Consider the following 17,602-nt stretch of genomic DNA (forward strand, 5'->3'; position numbering starts at 1 on the left):
CCCAAGGTCCCTTTGTCAAGGTGCTTTACATACCCTGGTAGGTATCTTTGCCTGGAGGGAACAGTTTAGCTCCAGGCCCCCAGCTGCAGTGCACAAATGCTCTCTCCCCAGCACCAGACTAACTCAAGCCAGCAGAACTGCTCTCCTGTGCCTCCACTCATGGTTTCTCCATTTCATATGGCCTGGGAGCCATGACCTGCTAATGACAGAATTCACCTCCTAACCCTTCGAAATGATCCTCCTTTCAGCTTTCTCTCCATGCCCCATAAAAGGGAAGGTTAAATGCAAAACCACTGGGACTTAATCTTGCTAAAGTTCAGATGGAGTGCTGCAACAGCAGCAGCAGTCACTATATACTCTTTGAAGCCCTGTTTACTGAAAATTCTTTTTTTGACCATCCTTAGTCCGGTAAGCATTTGCCAGAATGTGAAAAGTGTGAGGTATAATTTTGTTACATTTACTTATCCTACCCTGTGTTACTGTTCAAAGAACCTGCAACAGACAGACTGCACCTCTGCCTTTATACAGCTTTTTCCAGTGAGGAAAAGCTTCAATTTTTTGTTTGCCTTGAACCTCATTTACTCAAGCTTAACCTTCTTAGATTCACTTGTGAAACCAAGCCTTAGATCCCCTTTGTCCATACAGAACAGAAATTCAGGGGGAACAGGACTGGACTTCTCCATGGGAGATGTTACTACCTCATTGCATGTAAAAGGAGGAACTTTCATATTCTCAAGCAAAGCTGCTGTTGGGTTCTGAAGTTGGCAGCTTCTTTCTTTGCTTAGGTAACTTCTTTTACTTCCACCTCCCCCTCTCTGGTTCGCCTTTCACCCATTTCTTACATCATTCTTCTTACTGATGTGCTTGTGTATTGTCATTACGTGAGGCTCCTGAGAAGTTACACAATTACAATAACTTGTGTATGTGTATACACTGACATGTTTGTTTACATGTTTGCACTGCTTTGGTGTGGATGGTAGCTGTAGTACTTTCAGTGAGAGTGAAATTCATCTGGCTGTGCACAGGTGCTGCTGCAGCGCGCGGGAGGCAAACGGCAGCTCAGGGCTGGATTTGGGAAAGGTGGCTGGTGGGAAACACAAGGCCCAGCTGACGTGTTTGCCCTCAGTACTACAGCAAGTAGGGACAGGAAGCCTTTGATTGCAGACAAGCAGCAACAAAGATCTTGACAAATGGACAAAAACTAGCACTCACTGCTGAAAAGAACAATTGCAGTGATTCATCTTCCCTGACCTGCTCTTTATGATTGACTTAGAGGTGAGTATCAGAATTTGGGGCTCAAAGATCTCCCTGATAATGAAAGAAGGTGAAAAATGAGGAGATGAATTCTGTCAAGAGTAAGGGCAGCTCTGTTAAGGGGAATCTTCCTTTGCACAGCAGGGAAAAAAAAAAAACAAAGAAAACCTGTCTTGATCTTTGGATTATGGAAAGAGACGAATTAAATATCAATGAGTAAGCAAAAGTTCATTAAGAATGCTTAGAACATACATTTTAAACCTAACTCCATTTCTTCAGTCTTCTTGTCTTTGCTTCCAGCTAATGCTAAACCTCTACCCTGAGCACGTTCCACCCCAACCAAAGGTTTTCAAGAGCCTAAATCCTGGCGATAGACCCTGTCTAACACAGCTGAATCCTGGGTTAACCTGCCATTAGCATCAGTTTAAACCTCACTGGGTTTTTTTTCCCTTTTTTTTTTTCTGAATTATTCTTTAATAGAATGGAAAATTTTCTGTGAATACAAAACTCATCTTGGAATGGTCCATTTAGGCTTCCTGAGAACAGAAAAAAACAGCAAGAAAAATCTGAAGTAGTCAAGGAGTGAGATAAAAACAAGGGAAACTGGGGGTTTTCCAGTATGGGTATGATTTGTGAGGAATTAAGCAGAACAGTAAACAGTGATGTGTGCTTGCCATGATTTTTTATTTGTATCTGTCCATCTATCCCCACCCACCCATCTAATCTATATATGGAATATGAGTTGGAAGTTGATTTGGAGCTGAGTAAATGCATGATCATATTTTAAAATGCATACAACACTAAGAAAAAACAAGGCACATGAATTTAGTATCGCGTGGAGTGCGAATGAAAAAAACAAGCTTTGAATCAAAATACATTCACTGTGTCACATCTCCGATGGACAACATAATGGCAACTTTCCTAAAGAAAGTTTGTAGGTGAAAGGTGTTTCATTTCCATAGTTTGGAAAGAGTTTAGGGGGATTATAACATTCAACATCCATTTGGTTGTGTCAATGAGGAAAGGGAAATCTTAAATACCTTTTATTGTAATGAGGAAGCTCAGTGCATAAACTGACACAGTTCACAGTTTCTTAGGGCAGGATTTACAAGCATGCACTAAAATCTCATTGACTTCTCAGTCAAATATAAATGCCTAATTTCCTTAAGCTCTTTTCAATTCACCAAATTCGATGGTAGTTACAAGTAGAAGTTGATCAAATTTTCCAAGTAAAATTCACTGCAGAGGATTTTGGTGAGTCTGTAAATGGTTTTTCAATACCGTATCTTAGACCTCATCCCAGAGAATAAAGCAGAAGCAGACAAACACTCTAAAGCCACTGCCATCTATTAAGCAATCCAAAAGCCCTGTGATCTGTTCTCCTCTCCCATACCTTTCGTGGTTTCAGAAGCCATTAAACTGCTTTAAAAATGAACCAACAAAGAGATCAGACCTCACAAGTGTGGTTTCTTATGCAAAAACATCTGACAAGATTTAACATGAACAGAGTCACTAATAAAGCTTCTCTATACTGGTACACGGACTACAGAAAACCCTTATAAACCTAAGGCTAGTGATCTGTGTCAGCTGTCACGATGAAGTGTAGGATTACTAAAACTATATGCAAGAAATGAAGATGAAACTAAATCTTTGGCCTGTTATACATAAGAACTGTGTCTGGCTAGCTTGACTCTCCTGCCTCAAGATACCCTTCTTGGTAACATATGTGACCTCATTACTCTAGACTTATCTATTAATTAAACTGAGGAACTGTTTAAGACTACCAATCACTTCAAATAAACCAATGCCTTGGAAATAAACAAAACCCATATTCCAGGTAGGCCAAATGCTAGTAAGTGATGTCACACTCCAGGAACCATGGCAAGCCAAAAAGAAGACGCAAGACCAGAGGAAGGGAGAAAAATAACTTCAAGTACTCTTCAAGAAAAAGTAAGCAGCATTACACACAAACTTCACCTTGAACCCCTGCTTGTAAAACCTGCTTACATGAATTCAGTGCTTTGTAATATTTGAGTCTACTTGAGCTGATTTTTCCTTAATGTGCTTTGTCTGCCGTTGTCTCAACTTTCAGACGTTTCAGTAAAAAAAATGCAGTCATTTTTAAGTTATACTTCTGGCATTAAAAACATATTTATTGTACTAGTATACCCATGCCCTTGTGTCTCCTTGTTTTCAGTTCTTTGCAATTTTAGAGAAGAGACTACTACTATGCTGCCTGGGATGTGCTGCTCACTGTGGCCACGAAGTACAGCTTAGGTTGCCTGGATTCACAATGGAGGAAGGCCACTTCTACTGCAGCAGCCCAATATTTAGAGTTCAGATGAGCCCAGGCACAACACACAACTAAGTACAATTTTTTTCAAGGATGCAGCATCTCCCTTGTACCAGCACAGCTCAGGTACCAATTCCTCCACCTTCTGCCCACAATTAATTTGCTCTGTAAAAGGAACAGATATTAACAATGATCACACTGCCTCCCCAAATAGAGAGGTTTTACAGGGGCTTGTGAAATGTGCCCACAACACCATACAGTATCCCTATAAGCAAGCTGCATTGCAATTACTTTGTTATCAGCTCCTACTAGCTAGCAGGAAGAGATGAAACCTTTCCAACATGGTCACAGCTAGTTTAGGAGGCCAGCAAGGAGGATGCCAAAGAGGAGTAATTTCATCCCCTCATGGAAAATGACCTGGTGATGGAAAGCAGGGATAACAAGGGGGAGCAAGAAATTTTTTTTCCCCCAGTACATTCTGTAGACAGCCTTGTAGCAATAGCAGGCTGCTTTCCCTTACCCTCCTTTCTTCCACTCCAGAAAACTAACCCTTACTGTCTTTCCTCAACATATTTCAGATCTAGAAAGCTACAATGAGCACAGTCCTTTATGTTGATGGCATGGAACTGCCTGGACTATGTGCCTAGAGTCATTTCACTGACGTCTGATTTGGAAGGAGAGGAAATGAATTTTTTCTCAGGCCAGCAGAAGCCACACACTCACAAGGAGGCAATTTAGGCCAGCTGGCAGGAGCTGCATGTCTGTCCCTACAAGACACATTGCAGGAGACATCTAAATTAAGGCAACTTAATTTGAGGGTACAAAAAGAAGCTACAAATGTATGTATGAAAGACTCAGAAAATAGTAGCTCATCTGTGCAAAACAGGCCATATGGCTCCATGTGGTTCCCCAAAGCAGCAAGTACTCAACACTTCTGAAGAATGTATCAAATTATATATTCCAACTGTGGTTATGTTTACATGCTATTATAAGGGAGGAAATTCCTTCCTGACCAAAGATGATGATACTTCATGCTTTGAAAAATCTGAATGAAAATGACTGGATAATTTTTATGCATTACCATGCAACCACAAGTAATTTTCTAATTCTCATAAATTTCTTCAAATCTTTAACACCAAAAACAAAAGTTGAGGAAAATTTTATATTCTGAAAAGAAATTATCTACTATAACATCAGAATAGTAAATTCTTATCTATTTTTCTTTAATAATTTCATATTGGAGAGATAATATCCAATTTCTGCATTCTTTTGGAACTGTTGTGCTCACATTTGCCAGGTCTGCTCCATGACAGGAATGAAGTGGTTCATGCCTTCTAAATACATCTCTCTACAACCACCTTCTCCCCTCCACCTTGCCCCTCATAAGCCTATTTTTTCTTTCTCCTGCACTTAATCCACCATGAAACCAAAGACATCTTCACTGTATTTTTAAAGGACTACATGTCTCCCATCTTAGATAGTGCTCTGAACATTGAACTAAGGAGGATGGAAAAGAAACCATCCACTGGTAAAGCTTAGGCTGCAGATGCCAGAGCCTGTAAAGACTCTGATTCTCTGTAGACTGAATACAGGGTACTGCAGAAATTCAAGCCAACCAATTACGAACATTATTATCTTCTTTAGTAAAGTAACTGAAGCTTTACAAGCACAGTTTTGGCAGCAGCAAATTAATGGACTATCATTAAGGACTCAACAGTTGCAGACTTTGTTTTTACACAAAACGAAGCTATTTGTCACATTAACACAGAAAAAGGACTGAAATGCGAAAGCATATATAGTGTAGGCCATTGGCAAGTTTGAAGAAACCCTTGCCAATACTAATGATGAGACAATGCACATGGAAGTACTGCTGATCCACATCCAAACTTAAGAGCTCAGGGATATTCTGATCCAAATCTGTAGCCTTGTTACAGTTCGCACAGACTAACAATTTTAGAGCAGTCTCCTCGCTGTATCTGGCTATGCATTGAGTGGTCAATAATCTTCTAAACCTGACTGTGTAGCACACAGCATTCTCCACTCTCACAACAACATTGTTTGGGAAAAAATGGGAAGTTCATACCTGTCCCTTGGGCCCAGCACTGCAGCCACTCAGAACACAGCTGCAGATGGCTAAAGGACTCCAGGCTGGGCAGATGCAAAAAGCTGGGCCCTCAATTCTTTGTGTTTTAGGATAACTGTCAGTGAACTGCTACCAGAACAGTGCTTAGAAACATCAATTCGAATTCTGTCCACTCACTGGCAATGAACAAACTCCTCCCAGTTAATAGCATTATCAGAATGTCCACAGAAGTTCCTTTGAAGTGGTTAGTTATTAGCTAATATAACCTCACTTTCCAGAGACATGATGGTTTAGATCAGATTCTAAAAAGAAATAAAAAACCTATTAGGTAAACAGCAGCTCATCCTGAGAGATGTCTTCAGCTGGTGGCCTTGTTCCCACTGAAATTCAAGGGAATGTTGCACAGAATGCTTCTCTCCGACTCTGGATTTCCCAATGGAAGTTCTGTCTTGCAACATTCACTGCTACTATTACATACAGATGTACCCTTCCACTGCCTCCCATCTTGACAGCTGTGTGTCTCCACCATAGGCCAAAGGCATGCACATAGGTAGCATCTCATCAGACAAGCTGAGATAATCACCTTTGAGTTGTAGAGACAGAGAGTAAAGCTCAGGTGTATAATCTTAGAGACCACAGTTCAGGCAGACTGCTCATGGAAGCCCACTTAGGGTTTGTGACTATTCAGAATTTTCATCAAGCACAGCAGAACTGCCTCAAGCCTTACTGTGCAAGCTTCCACTCCCATAGTGCAGAAAGTTCACCAGCACAAAAGCAATCAGCCACTGAGCCATTGCTGCCCAGCTCCTCCAAACAGCAGCTTCCGAGCTGGTATGACCATTCCTGCCTGTACATCTCAGTACTCATGGACTGGGGCAAACTCCAGTGAAGTGACATCCTTCCCACAGAGATCCTTGAACTTCTTCTGGTCTTCCTAGAACAGCAAGGCATTGTAGTCTGCATGTTCTGTCCTGATAGTCTTCATCTAGAACAGTTAGCTGGCAAAAGGGAAATCCTTTTATCTGAAAACCTGGGTCAGCAGCCTCTTCTCCACTATACTGGCACTCACAGTCCCTTAGTAAAGCACACTGTCACTTACACTATGTTGCCAAAATGTCCTCTAAACCTTCTTATGTTATTTGAAACTTTACAGGCCTGTCACATTTCAAGCAAGGCTACTGACCAAAGCCAGGTCACAGTCCTAGGAAGTCAGAGTCTCTTTACTAACAAGGGAAACTAAAAGAATTTCCACAAAGGAGCACAGAAAGGACACAAATTCTTCAGGAATTCAGAAACTCACAGGAATCTGCCCCAAAAGTCCTGAAAGCTAACACAGATATGTACAGCAGCCAAATGTAACAGAGCAATTTTCTCCTGGTGCGAGAGCGTATTTGCAGCATGGATGATGAGACTGGGCAGCCAAACTCTGTAACCTACACCCCAGTTACCTCTAGAGCAAGAAACATTGCACATGCAGTTTGCACATGGCCATTTTAAGACCCACATATTCTGCAGAAACCCAGCCATCAACATAGTTTATGATGTTCAAATACAGAAGATGCAGTTCTTATCCCAAAGAACTAAAAAGCATTGCTCAGTCCTCCTTGTGATAAACTATTCAAATAGAAATGCCAGCACTGCCATTTGAGCTGATTCTGCCAGTGGTATGAACTACATGAAGTATATCTAATTACACAGATTTAAGCCACAGAGAACTAGAACTTGCATGAGGCCAGGAGAATATAACCCTCACTATTTGGAATACCCTCTACAAACAATATATTTGTGTATTTTTATGCTTATAGAAGCAGAAAGCCCATTCTGAAAATGCTGACATAAGCTGGGTTGCTGCACAGATTCACTGAGCCCTGTTGGTCCACTAAGAAAAATGCAAACAGGAACCAGGGCACAAGCATCTGCCTTGTGAGCCTCCTCCCTCTCCTCACCCTGCTTCTTTCTCAAGAGCACAGAACTGTACGCAGCCATGGCAGGCAGAATACGTTATAAGAATTTGTCTTTGTAGTCAAAGGCAGAATTACAGCCAGAAACCAGGATCTGCTTGGCCAATGATAGGGCATGTATTAAAAAGCCTTCCAGCTTCTGTTTCAAAACAAAGAAATCTTGATAAGCCTAAAGGCAGCAGCTGCTGCCAGCAGCATGCTGCCTTCCTTACCTTGGGGACACCTGCTGAGCTGCTGCCTGTTTAATATTACATTAAAACAGCAGCTTTCCAGATAATGAATTATGCATCTATAGTGAAACTGTGGTACACAGGGGGCTGGGAGGACATGGTTTGGAAATCAAAGAACCATTTGGGTTAATGGTCTGCAAAGCTGAAAAAAAAAAATTACTGATGGCTTTATGATTTGTCAGAGCCCAGTCAGGTAACAGAGGGAATGATGGGAGCATAGCAAGTGCCTCCTACTCTTCCCTTCTACATTTTTTTTTAAGTTAACAGCAATCAGATGAGTTTGAAAATCCGTAAAAGGGGATAGGGAAATAATAATAATAATAGGGAAAAATAACAGGACTGTAAGCTTGTATGCTTGTGACTGCAGCCAGTTTCAGTACTCTAGCATTAAAGACACAGAAGGTTCCATTGTATCATGGTTTTTATTTAAATAGTTCATACTGTGAAAGCAGAAACCCAAGACAGCAGTAAACTATTGTCTTTGACATCTGGTCTCTGCCAGTTACCTTTAAGTGAAAACTTGATCCATGGTCTCTGAAGCAAATCTGCAAGCACTTGTCAAACAGACACAGCTTCTCCAGCCTTCCAGAGAGGTTTTAATTCTCTTGCCTTTAATTTAAGATCATCAGTTAGGTGATCCAGATACTAATCATGAAAGCATTACATGCTTGTAATGATCATTATGAAGCAGCATATTTCTAAATGCACAGTCAAACACTTGTACGTCTCAAATACTCCTGTTTGCAGATATTCTAGTCCTGTCTATACGAAAGTCTAAATATGAGGAAGGCTGATTCTCAGGAAGCCAACAGTAAAAAGAACTCTTTATACCACACACTTTATCCTAAGATCAGCTTCATCTAGTCCAGTTCTGTTACTGCTCTGTCCAATTAAAAATATCTAACACAGCTTGGACTGCCTTTTTCAGATAAGGAACAGTCACACAACAGTAATTGCAAACCAGTCTTACAAGAAGTATATGAAAACAGAAGTGATTTCAGTGTATGCTTTAGCTATTAACAAACAAAAGAAATTTTAAAAAAAAGATTCTCCATTGTTGGAAATATGCTTTTCACATAGAATTAAACATTAGTGTTTTGAGAGAACAGGCGCTGAGACTGAAATTACTTCCCAAGGTTATATTGCGCATCAGTGGAGAAATGCCTTCTCTGTATTTAATAAAAATTAAAAAAAAAAAAAAAAAATCCCTTGAATGCCACAATGAGAAATTCCTACATACCAGTGGGGAACTGAGATACAGAGACAGTGATTTCCAGTATGATGCTGGCTAGCAGCTAGCAGAGTCAGAATGAAAAACACAACTACCACATCCAGGCAAAAAAAAAAATAAAAAAAAAAAAAAAAAAATCCCTTGAATGCCACAATGAGAAATTCCTACATACCAGTGGGGAACTGAGATACAGAGACAGTGATTTCCAGTATGATGCTGGCTAGCAGCTAGCAGAGTCAGAATGAAAAACACAACTACCACATCCAGGCAACCTGGATTAATCAAACATCAATTATCACAAAGCAAGGAATATGGTTTGGAAGGTTGGTTGTGTGCAACTGCAAAGGCAGTGCCAGCCCTAGAAAGCAAAAAATGAGTGAAAACAAGCCGAACAGCATGATAATTGTTCTCCCAGCACAAGATGGAAAGGAAACCATTTTCTCATCAAAGCAGTGCTCTTGAAATGGGAAAGCCACATCAGAAATTAGGAGAGTACTGTGTCTCACAAAGCTGCTCCTTCACTCAGCAGCTCCAGAGGTTGCCTGGCACCTCCTCTCTTTGGAGAGCTTTAACTGGTGAGCTGAAGTCACCACTCTCTCAGCAGTGTGCACATGGGTCACTGAGAGGCACCACAGTGTTGGCCAACTCTGCCTCACGAGCACTACGATTCTTGGCAGCGCTGGCCTCTCTGCCTGCTGAATCCCAGAGCCCTGTGGAGAGAGTGGCCCAGATCCCATAAAAGCCTAGATACTGACTGTATAAAGCCCCAGTTCCACTCAGATTTTAATACTGATGAGGAAGATTTGCACCAGAGCCACATGGCTTTGCAAGTCATTTACTGAACAACAGATGTGTCTCTGTGGTGTCCTTCCAGCTCCTTTTATATCTCCAGGCCCATGGAATCCAGCACACCATTTCCTGGAGGCTCCGACTACTCGAAACAGTTGGGATCCAGACTGTGGACTCATCCTCTACACCCAAGTGCCTTGCTTTGATCCCAGATACCATGGGGTATCACCATGGCATGTTTGCACCTTGCTGCATCCCAAACCTCTGGAATGAATTTATTTGTTGGAATTTTAAGACTGATTTCTAGTCAAGGAATCAGTCCTAGTAAATAACACACCAGTTCAAGAAGAGTTATCCAGGCCCTTTTCTACCTCATGAGGCTTTTTTTCTACTTTCTGAACTGGAGCATCCACCAGATAAGTGCAATAAGGAGTTTAATAAAACACAAAGTGTTAGATCACATTGCTTGGGCTTCAGAGTTGAAAGAAAAGCCATACACCATCGCAGTTTCCAAGTCCACCTAATGATGGAGCTATCTAGCTCCTTTCTTCTCCACGCTCTGCTGTATTGAACTGGAGATGCATTGTTGGGCTAACTGCACAAAGTATTAACACGAGCAAAATCACAGTGGCCCCTTTTCAACATGACTGGTATAGATGCAGAACATCCTCATTTCCAGTCCTGGACCTTATTCCCCTCAAACCACAGTGTCGTATGGATTAAATGCTTCCTTTCACCAGGACAGCCTTTCTCAACTTTCATAATGTGTATAAAATCATCCATCCTGTGAGCACATCAGAGGAGGAAAACAGTCACAGACAAAACGAAGCAGGAGAGGTAACAGAGCTCAGGCTCAAATCCTGCCTTTAGCATGACCACCCCTGGAAGTCAACAGAGACAGAAGCTTTAAGAATACCAAAAGCAAAGCTGAAAGTCTTATAGGTTGACATCATAAAAAAGTGACCTAATTGTCAGCCATCAAATATCCTGAGGTTGCTGGGTGTGGGCTGCTCTTCTCAGACAGCAGCCAGCAAACTCCCTCCCGGGAGTGGCAGCCACATCACTTGTCTGCTGCACATGGCATTTTCCCCAGCAGTTCCATTTGCTGAACACAAAGAGCAAGCCTACAACATTAAAGAACACTCCCCTTCTTTGAAGTTTAGATTGTTTGGCTTGCCTGGCTACAAACTAAAACTGCACCTTAATCATCCAGCTTTGAAGTTCTGTAAATCTACAGCTGCAGAAAAGTAAGGACCACTTGGCAATAAAACATTCATTATTAAATTCTTTTGAATTAAAGTAGAAAAGGCTTTCCTGAAGCTGAAACTTTCTTTTTTGCCCACTAGAAATGAAGACATAAGTGAAAAATTGACAATGACTTGCCAGATCAGAGAATGACTACATGACATTTTATTGCCCAGTTTTGAACAGTATTGAGCCAGTGCTCAGGGAATGGCCAAAGAAAACAAAAACATTTACTGGAGAAAGACTTATGAGAAAACAGAAGGTTTTAACAACAGGCTGCAGAGGTTAATAAATAGTTTCATTGTTTTGATTCCTTATTTAAGGTGTGTGTGTGGATGTAACTGATAGGAGTTTGATGGAGGTTAAAACTGGTAATAGAAAAAATAAAGGAACCCTTACTTGCATCTTTCCAGAATCTGTCATTGCTGCATGTTTACCAGAGGGTATGAGTAGGGTAAGGCTGTATCCCCAAATGAGACCTACAGAAAGTCTCCATAGGCACAACAGTCTGCATAGCAAAGGATACACAGCAAGAGAGAACACTCTACTTTGGCTTGGCTGTTTCATTTCAGGCATGCCTGGAAACTCTTGCAGCCTCAACAAAATAGAGAATTAATCCAAAACACAGGGTGGCCTGGCTGGAATACTAGTGAGGAGATAAAATGGTGCATTGTGAGAATAAAGCTCACTTGGAAAGAAAGAGGCTTCAGCTACACCCTGGTACAAAAGAACTAAGACACAAAATCCTGCACTTCCTGGGATTTCAGGCTATAAGATACTTTGGAGAATCAGTTTCCAGTTCCCATCTCTGCTGACCACTTCCTGTATTAATCTAGCCAAGTTCCCTCTCAAGGCTGAACCAGGAGTGTTTACCCGGGAGTTTTGTTTTCCATACAATCAATATTTCTGGCCATGAACTTGTCCATAGCCCAGCTTCTGTCCATAGACCATCTGAACCCGTGGAGAAGAGATCACAGATCATACACAAACCTCACTGCTCCTGATGGCTTGCCACTTCCCTGTTCAGGGACACAGAGAACAGCAAGGTCAGATCCACTGGAGCCTGTGGCTACTACAGTTTTTATGCAACCACATTTTTGATGCTATGCCTAGGGCACTCTAATCATATAGAGCCTTTGAACAACCACATTTACTTACTGGGAATGATGTCCTTATTCAGATGACAGTAAAACCCTCTGCAAATGAAGTGCTTTCTGAAAGGGAGTCAAAGGGGATTGCCTTAAGTACCTGGATGGAAAGTGGCTCAAAAGCTGTCAGGAGTCCAGCTTCTTCAAAGCAAGATTAGCGGCAGACTGATACTAAACAGCTCATGGAGAAGCTCAGCTACCTCAGCATTTCCCACTCAGACACACAGTGCTTTGGCACTTCCCTGTCCTGGAAGCAAGAAAGGAAAGGACAGCACACAGCATAGAGGGCACCAGAAGCAATCAGGATCCCTACCCTGCCAGTGGGCCTGATTCAGGAGGTGTTCTGTACAGCTTGATGGATTTCACAGATCAGATAGATTTTGGCAGAAACAGGCTCCAAGAGGAAACACCCTCAGTTCAGTCAGCTGACAGTTTTCCTGTTGGCAGTGACTTACTGAAAGTACAACTGGCTGCTGTTCCCTGAACATTCCTCAGTCATCTCTTAAAGGCTGAATCTTACATTTCCTGGTTGTACCATCAGCCCCCTCCTGCAATGCCTTCTGCAGGCACAGGTAAGGCAGGTGCCTTTCCTAAGCCCCTGTTTAGAAATATATTGCTACTGTGGCACATGCTATAAGGGAAGGAAGCATTGGACAGCTGGGTGCCCCCAGGAAATGAGCAAAAATCATCCTATGCACCCTTGTAAAGTGGCATTTATATGTACACACATACAACAAAACCCTAAAAAAGAATTTAGCATAATCAAATTAATAATCCAGTTATAATATTTTTCCTTCTTTCTAATAAAAGCTTTGCTGAAATTATTCTACCCTTAATAATTTCTAAATTATTGTATAAATTTGTGTACATGTGTACACATTTCACTCAACAAAATACCAAATAGTTGGTACCAGCATCTACAGGTCAGCTTAACTAAATTATCACATCTCAACTGCTAGTTCTTGTGCAATCCCATTTTAAAATAGAAACCCAGAATAAAACACAAAGGTAATGCAAATTTGTTTTAACATTTTTTCCAAACGTTTTCCTCAACTTTACACCTGTGATGAAGACCTATACAATTCCCATTTGCATGTATGCCTTAGAAGAAAATTCATATTCAAACAAGGAATTAGACAAACGCACATATTAGGTAAACACATACATACATAAATGCCAAGATATATATATATGTGTGTATATATATATATATATATGTGTGTGCGTATATATATACATATATATATGTATATATACATATATATGTAATTAGCCAGGTGAGCAAGTCAGATTCCTCAGATCCTCTGGAACTAATGCATGTCCCAGATTCAAGAAATCCCTGCTACTTGCCTTTATGCAAAGCCTACATCTGGACTGCTGGCTAAACAACAAATGTCACAATAAAGACCCATGCAAAGGAAGAAAATAATTTACAATCAATGTGTGTATTAGGAGTTTACTACACTGCCCATTTCTACAATGCTAGAGGCAGATTGCTCTCATGAAGAGTTTTGTATGTACCTGGAGAAAAATCAGTATTTCCTGAAAAAGCCCACATGGCAATTCATAGTGAACCTCACAACAGCAAGCTGAAAATCTCTGTGGAGTCATGTACTCAGGTACCCCTACAAGGGAAAGATGCTAAGAGGAAATATGCTGTTCCTTCACTAGGTATTATTTATTATTTCAGTGTAGATTGAAAAGAAAATGCTCCTTTTGTACAAAAGAAACAAAAAATAGTAGAGCATTACTCAGCTGCCTACCTAAACTTATCTGTAAAAACAAACACACATATTCTCTGTTGCTCTTTTGTTCTACATCAGGGATTCCATCCCTGTGCAAAACACATGCTCCATATTTAAAGAGTTAAACATCCTCTCGCTTAGTTGACTTTTCTGAATGTAAAATGCAAGATAATAACATACACTGTATCTTGAACCAAAACTGCACACAGCATAACAAAAACCCCAGTGCTAAACGACAGGCAGTATGAATAGATCCATTCCCACTGCTTGTTAGTTCAAAATAAATCCTTTACTGTGATTTAAAGGAAAACAGACAACACTAAACACACCAAAAAAATCATGACTTACCCTTTCGGAGACACTTGCTTTTCTTAAGATATTTGGCAGTAAAAAACGGCATGGCTGCAACACTAAGGTTTCAGCCAAAGCTGACCTTTTATTACCAAGTGCTAAGACAGAAATGAACAGACCAAAAAGAGAAAGCAAATTATTATACCAGATCTTTAAAATGCTCAGAGATGAGCAAAGGGAATTCAGAGTGGGATAAAGTATGTCAAGTTGCACGGTGGGGATTGCAGATATCTTTCTGCTCATTAGCACTGCTGTTCGAGTTATTTAAAGTGTGCTCGGGGGAAATGAGGACAATTTCCATGACAATATGTACAGTATCATATAAGGAGGAAGCATTTTTTAGGCAGAACTTCTGCATTACTCAGCTGCTACAGCAACCAGCAATATGTTGAGAAGAAAAAAAAAACAAACCCACAACAGGTTTGGATAACATAAAAAAAAAAAAAAAAAAAGCCTGATTCTATTAACCACTTCTTGTCTTGAGTAGAAGATTTATCACTATAAATCTCCTGTCATGTCACTGGGTTATCTCTTCATTTCCTCCTTAGGCACTTCTGGCTATCTCCTCATTTCCACTTAGGCACAAGGAACCTTGCTTCAGGATGTTTTGATCCCAGACAGTTATCCCACTACCCCATGCCTCAGTTTCCCTGTTTTTCAAATGGGGCAACAGTGCGACAATTCTTTCATTTAAAACAAACAAACAAACTTCGAGACTCTTGGGCAGTAGGTAATAAGAGAAGAAGCAGGGCTTAATCCCAGTGCTTTGTCCTACGTTATTACAGCTGTTTATTTCCCCTCACTCTACCATGCTGCTTTCAGGTCTCCTAAAAATCTTTTGCTTTTATTCAACCAAGATGACCTAATTTTGAATTCAGTCTTATTCCTGTTGCTTCTGCTGCCTCTCTGGAGAGTTTAAGGCAGTTTGGTACTGACTTAGTATCTTTTTGAATTCCATAGAGTTGGGACAGTATATTTAATGGCAATGACATTTATCTGTGTTTGCCTCCTTCTAGTCCCCAACCTCTAATTCACTCAACCACAGCATATTGGTTGGGCAGGCAACACCTCATTCCTTGGAATGTAAAGGACAATGCCATGAATTTGACTACCCAGTCTTGGACACACTAGTGTTTCTATGCTTCAAGTCCTTCTATGTGTAATGATTCAAAGATGGAACTCACCCTTTTAAAGGTTCATAGACTTATGGAAAATGCACAAAAGCAAATAATCTATACTTGCAGTGGTGCTTTAGTGCTTGGCTTTTACTGATTCCAGCCTTTGGGGTACTGCGAAGTCATCACTGCACTAAGATACAAGAAAGCAGCTACCTTGTAAGCAAGGGAGAACATTTACAATCTATAACCATTAACCTACTGACTGGATGTGAAGTCAGGTTTCTAGATTGGCAAAGCAACCGATCCAAAGGAAACCAGTACTACTCTTATAAGGTAAAAGAATATACCATGCTATAATGAAGACTGTAAAAACCAGGGGTGCACTCCACAAGATAGGAAGCTCATAGCTGTGCCTTTTCTTGAACCCTTTGTTGTCAGCACAGAAATAAATATTGAGATTTTTTGGAAAAGTTTTATGCTCAAGGAAAATCCATTCAGCATACCATCTGAAAAACTTCACCACAGTTTAGTATTCATAAAGCCCACGATGCTCAATAGGATGTCACTGTTCTTGTATCTGTACCATCATACAAAAAAACCTAAACCAAACAATGAAACAACTGTCTGTTCTTCCATTAGATAGTTTTGAAATCAGCTGACAAGATTTCAGGCATAAGTAATTCTTCTACAGCAGACCTCAAGCTAAAGTCAGGTTAACCTGATAATTGTAAAAACCTATTTGGTACTAAAGCATGTATGGAGCAGAGAGGAACAGTAGAAAGGAAAGAGAAAAGAAAAGAGTCCCTAATAAGTCAGTGACAAAGGCAAGTTCCATCTGTGAACGACTGGAGGCTGTGGGTTGGACTTGGGGAATGTACAGTATCATAATAAGGAGGAAGCATTTTTTCAGGTAGAACTTCAGCATTACTCAGCCACTACAGCAACACGTCACCTTAGAATGGAGGCCCAAGCTTGCTACTGCTCTGCCTTGGAGATAGCCCAATCTACACCATATTTAATCTGGAAACAATGCCTGATCTTGTGTCATCAAAAAAAACCCTCACACATTCCCCCAGATTTAACAAAATTTATGGCCTCACAACTCCTTCCATGGATATCTGGAAATATTTGGGGATGTGGGCCCTTTCCATCACTCCTAATTCCTTCCAGCAGACCCTAAACAAAGATTTACACTAGAATCTGGTTATTTTGAAGGAGAAGTTCAGCAGTTAGGATAAACTGTGAGTCCATCCCTGAACCTCATGACACTTTCTCCCACTATTACTGTGTGGTACATGGGAAAAAATGTCATGCCCAAACACCTCTCAAAACACCAGCTTCCTCTTTGGCAGCAGACATGTCCCACACTCAGTGATACACCAAGCTGAAGTTCCTGATGAACTAAGTCTGCCGTTTTACACTCAGTAAATATAAAAAAAAAAAAAAAAAAAAAAAAAAAGAAGAAAAAAACCAGTAAAAACCACAGCACAACCACAAGGGAACTCCCTTCTCTGCCAGTTTAACACAGGGTCAAATACAGACTAATGCAGTAATCCCTCCCAGCTGCCTAAGATTCTGGCCCTTTAATGACCTTGCACAAAACCCTAGTGCTTTTAACTCCAGTACCCTATATTCTGCCTCATTTCCAACTCACTCTGCCCTTGGAGCTAAAAGCAGAGGTTGCCCTCCTGTTAGACTTGCAATTTCCAGGGAGAACTTTGAACTTACATAAACAAACATTTGTATCTCTCATCCAGGGCAATGAAACACGGGATCTCTCTCTTCCCCTCCCCACCTCCTACCACCACAGCCTACTTTGAGAAACCCTAAGACCTTGTATCTTCATGATGAGAGAACTGTTTATTCTTTATCCTCTAGTACTCTTCTGTTACTCAGGCACAGCTTTCCTTAATCAGCTCTCCAAACAGACTGAAATCAGGTAAAAATTTCCATCCTGACAAAAGTCTGCAGACACCAAGAGTAGAATGAATTGGACCCAAACCCTCAAATGTTATCATTCACCCACAGTTAAGTCTGCTTCCTTTAGCAATGCTTTTACAAAGGGCTAGATACAACTGGGACTGCAAGAAATCTAAGATTTTTCTGTTACATATCATCATACCAAAACCTCATTAGTATAAGATTAGTAGGTTT

The 17,602-nt window shown here is 40.7% G+C and overlaps 1 protein-coding gene across 5 annotated transcripts in view; it reads right to left on the bottom strand.

Moving 5' to 3' along the window:
- ARHGAP22 (Rho GTPase activating protein 22) overlaps positions 1–17,602 on the bottom strand; it is a 119,668-nt gene that overhangs the window by 40,600 nt on the left and 61,466 nt on the right. The window contains exon 1 of one of the 5 annotated variants that reach the window (XM_017725977.1): positions 14,328–14,558. The exons of the other annotated variants lie outside the window; for them this stretch is intronic. Coding sequence (XP_017581466.1) covers positions 14,328–14,379 — 52 coding nt within the window. The 5' untranslated portion in view covers positions 14,380–14,558. Of the gene's footprint in view, positions 1–14,327; positions 14,559–17,602 lie in introns of those variants that run through there. 5 annotated transcript variants of the gene reach the window in all.

This window comes from Corvus brachyrhynchos, unplaced genomic scaffold, assembly GCF_000691975.1.
Source record: "Corvus brachyrhynchos isolate BGI_N302 unplaced genomic scaffold, ASM69197v1 scaffold61, whole genome shotgun sequence".
Lineage (NCBI taxonomy): Eukaryota > Metazoa > Chordata > Aves > Passeriformes > Corvidae > Corvus > Corvus brachyrhynchos.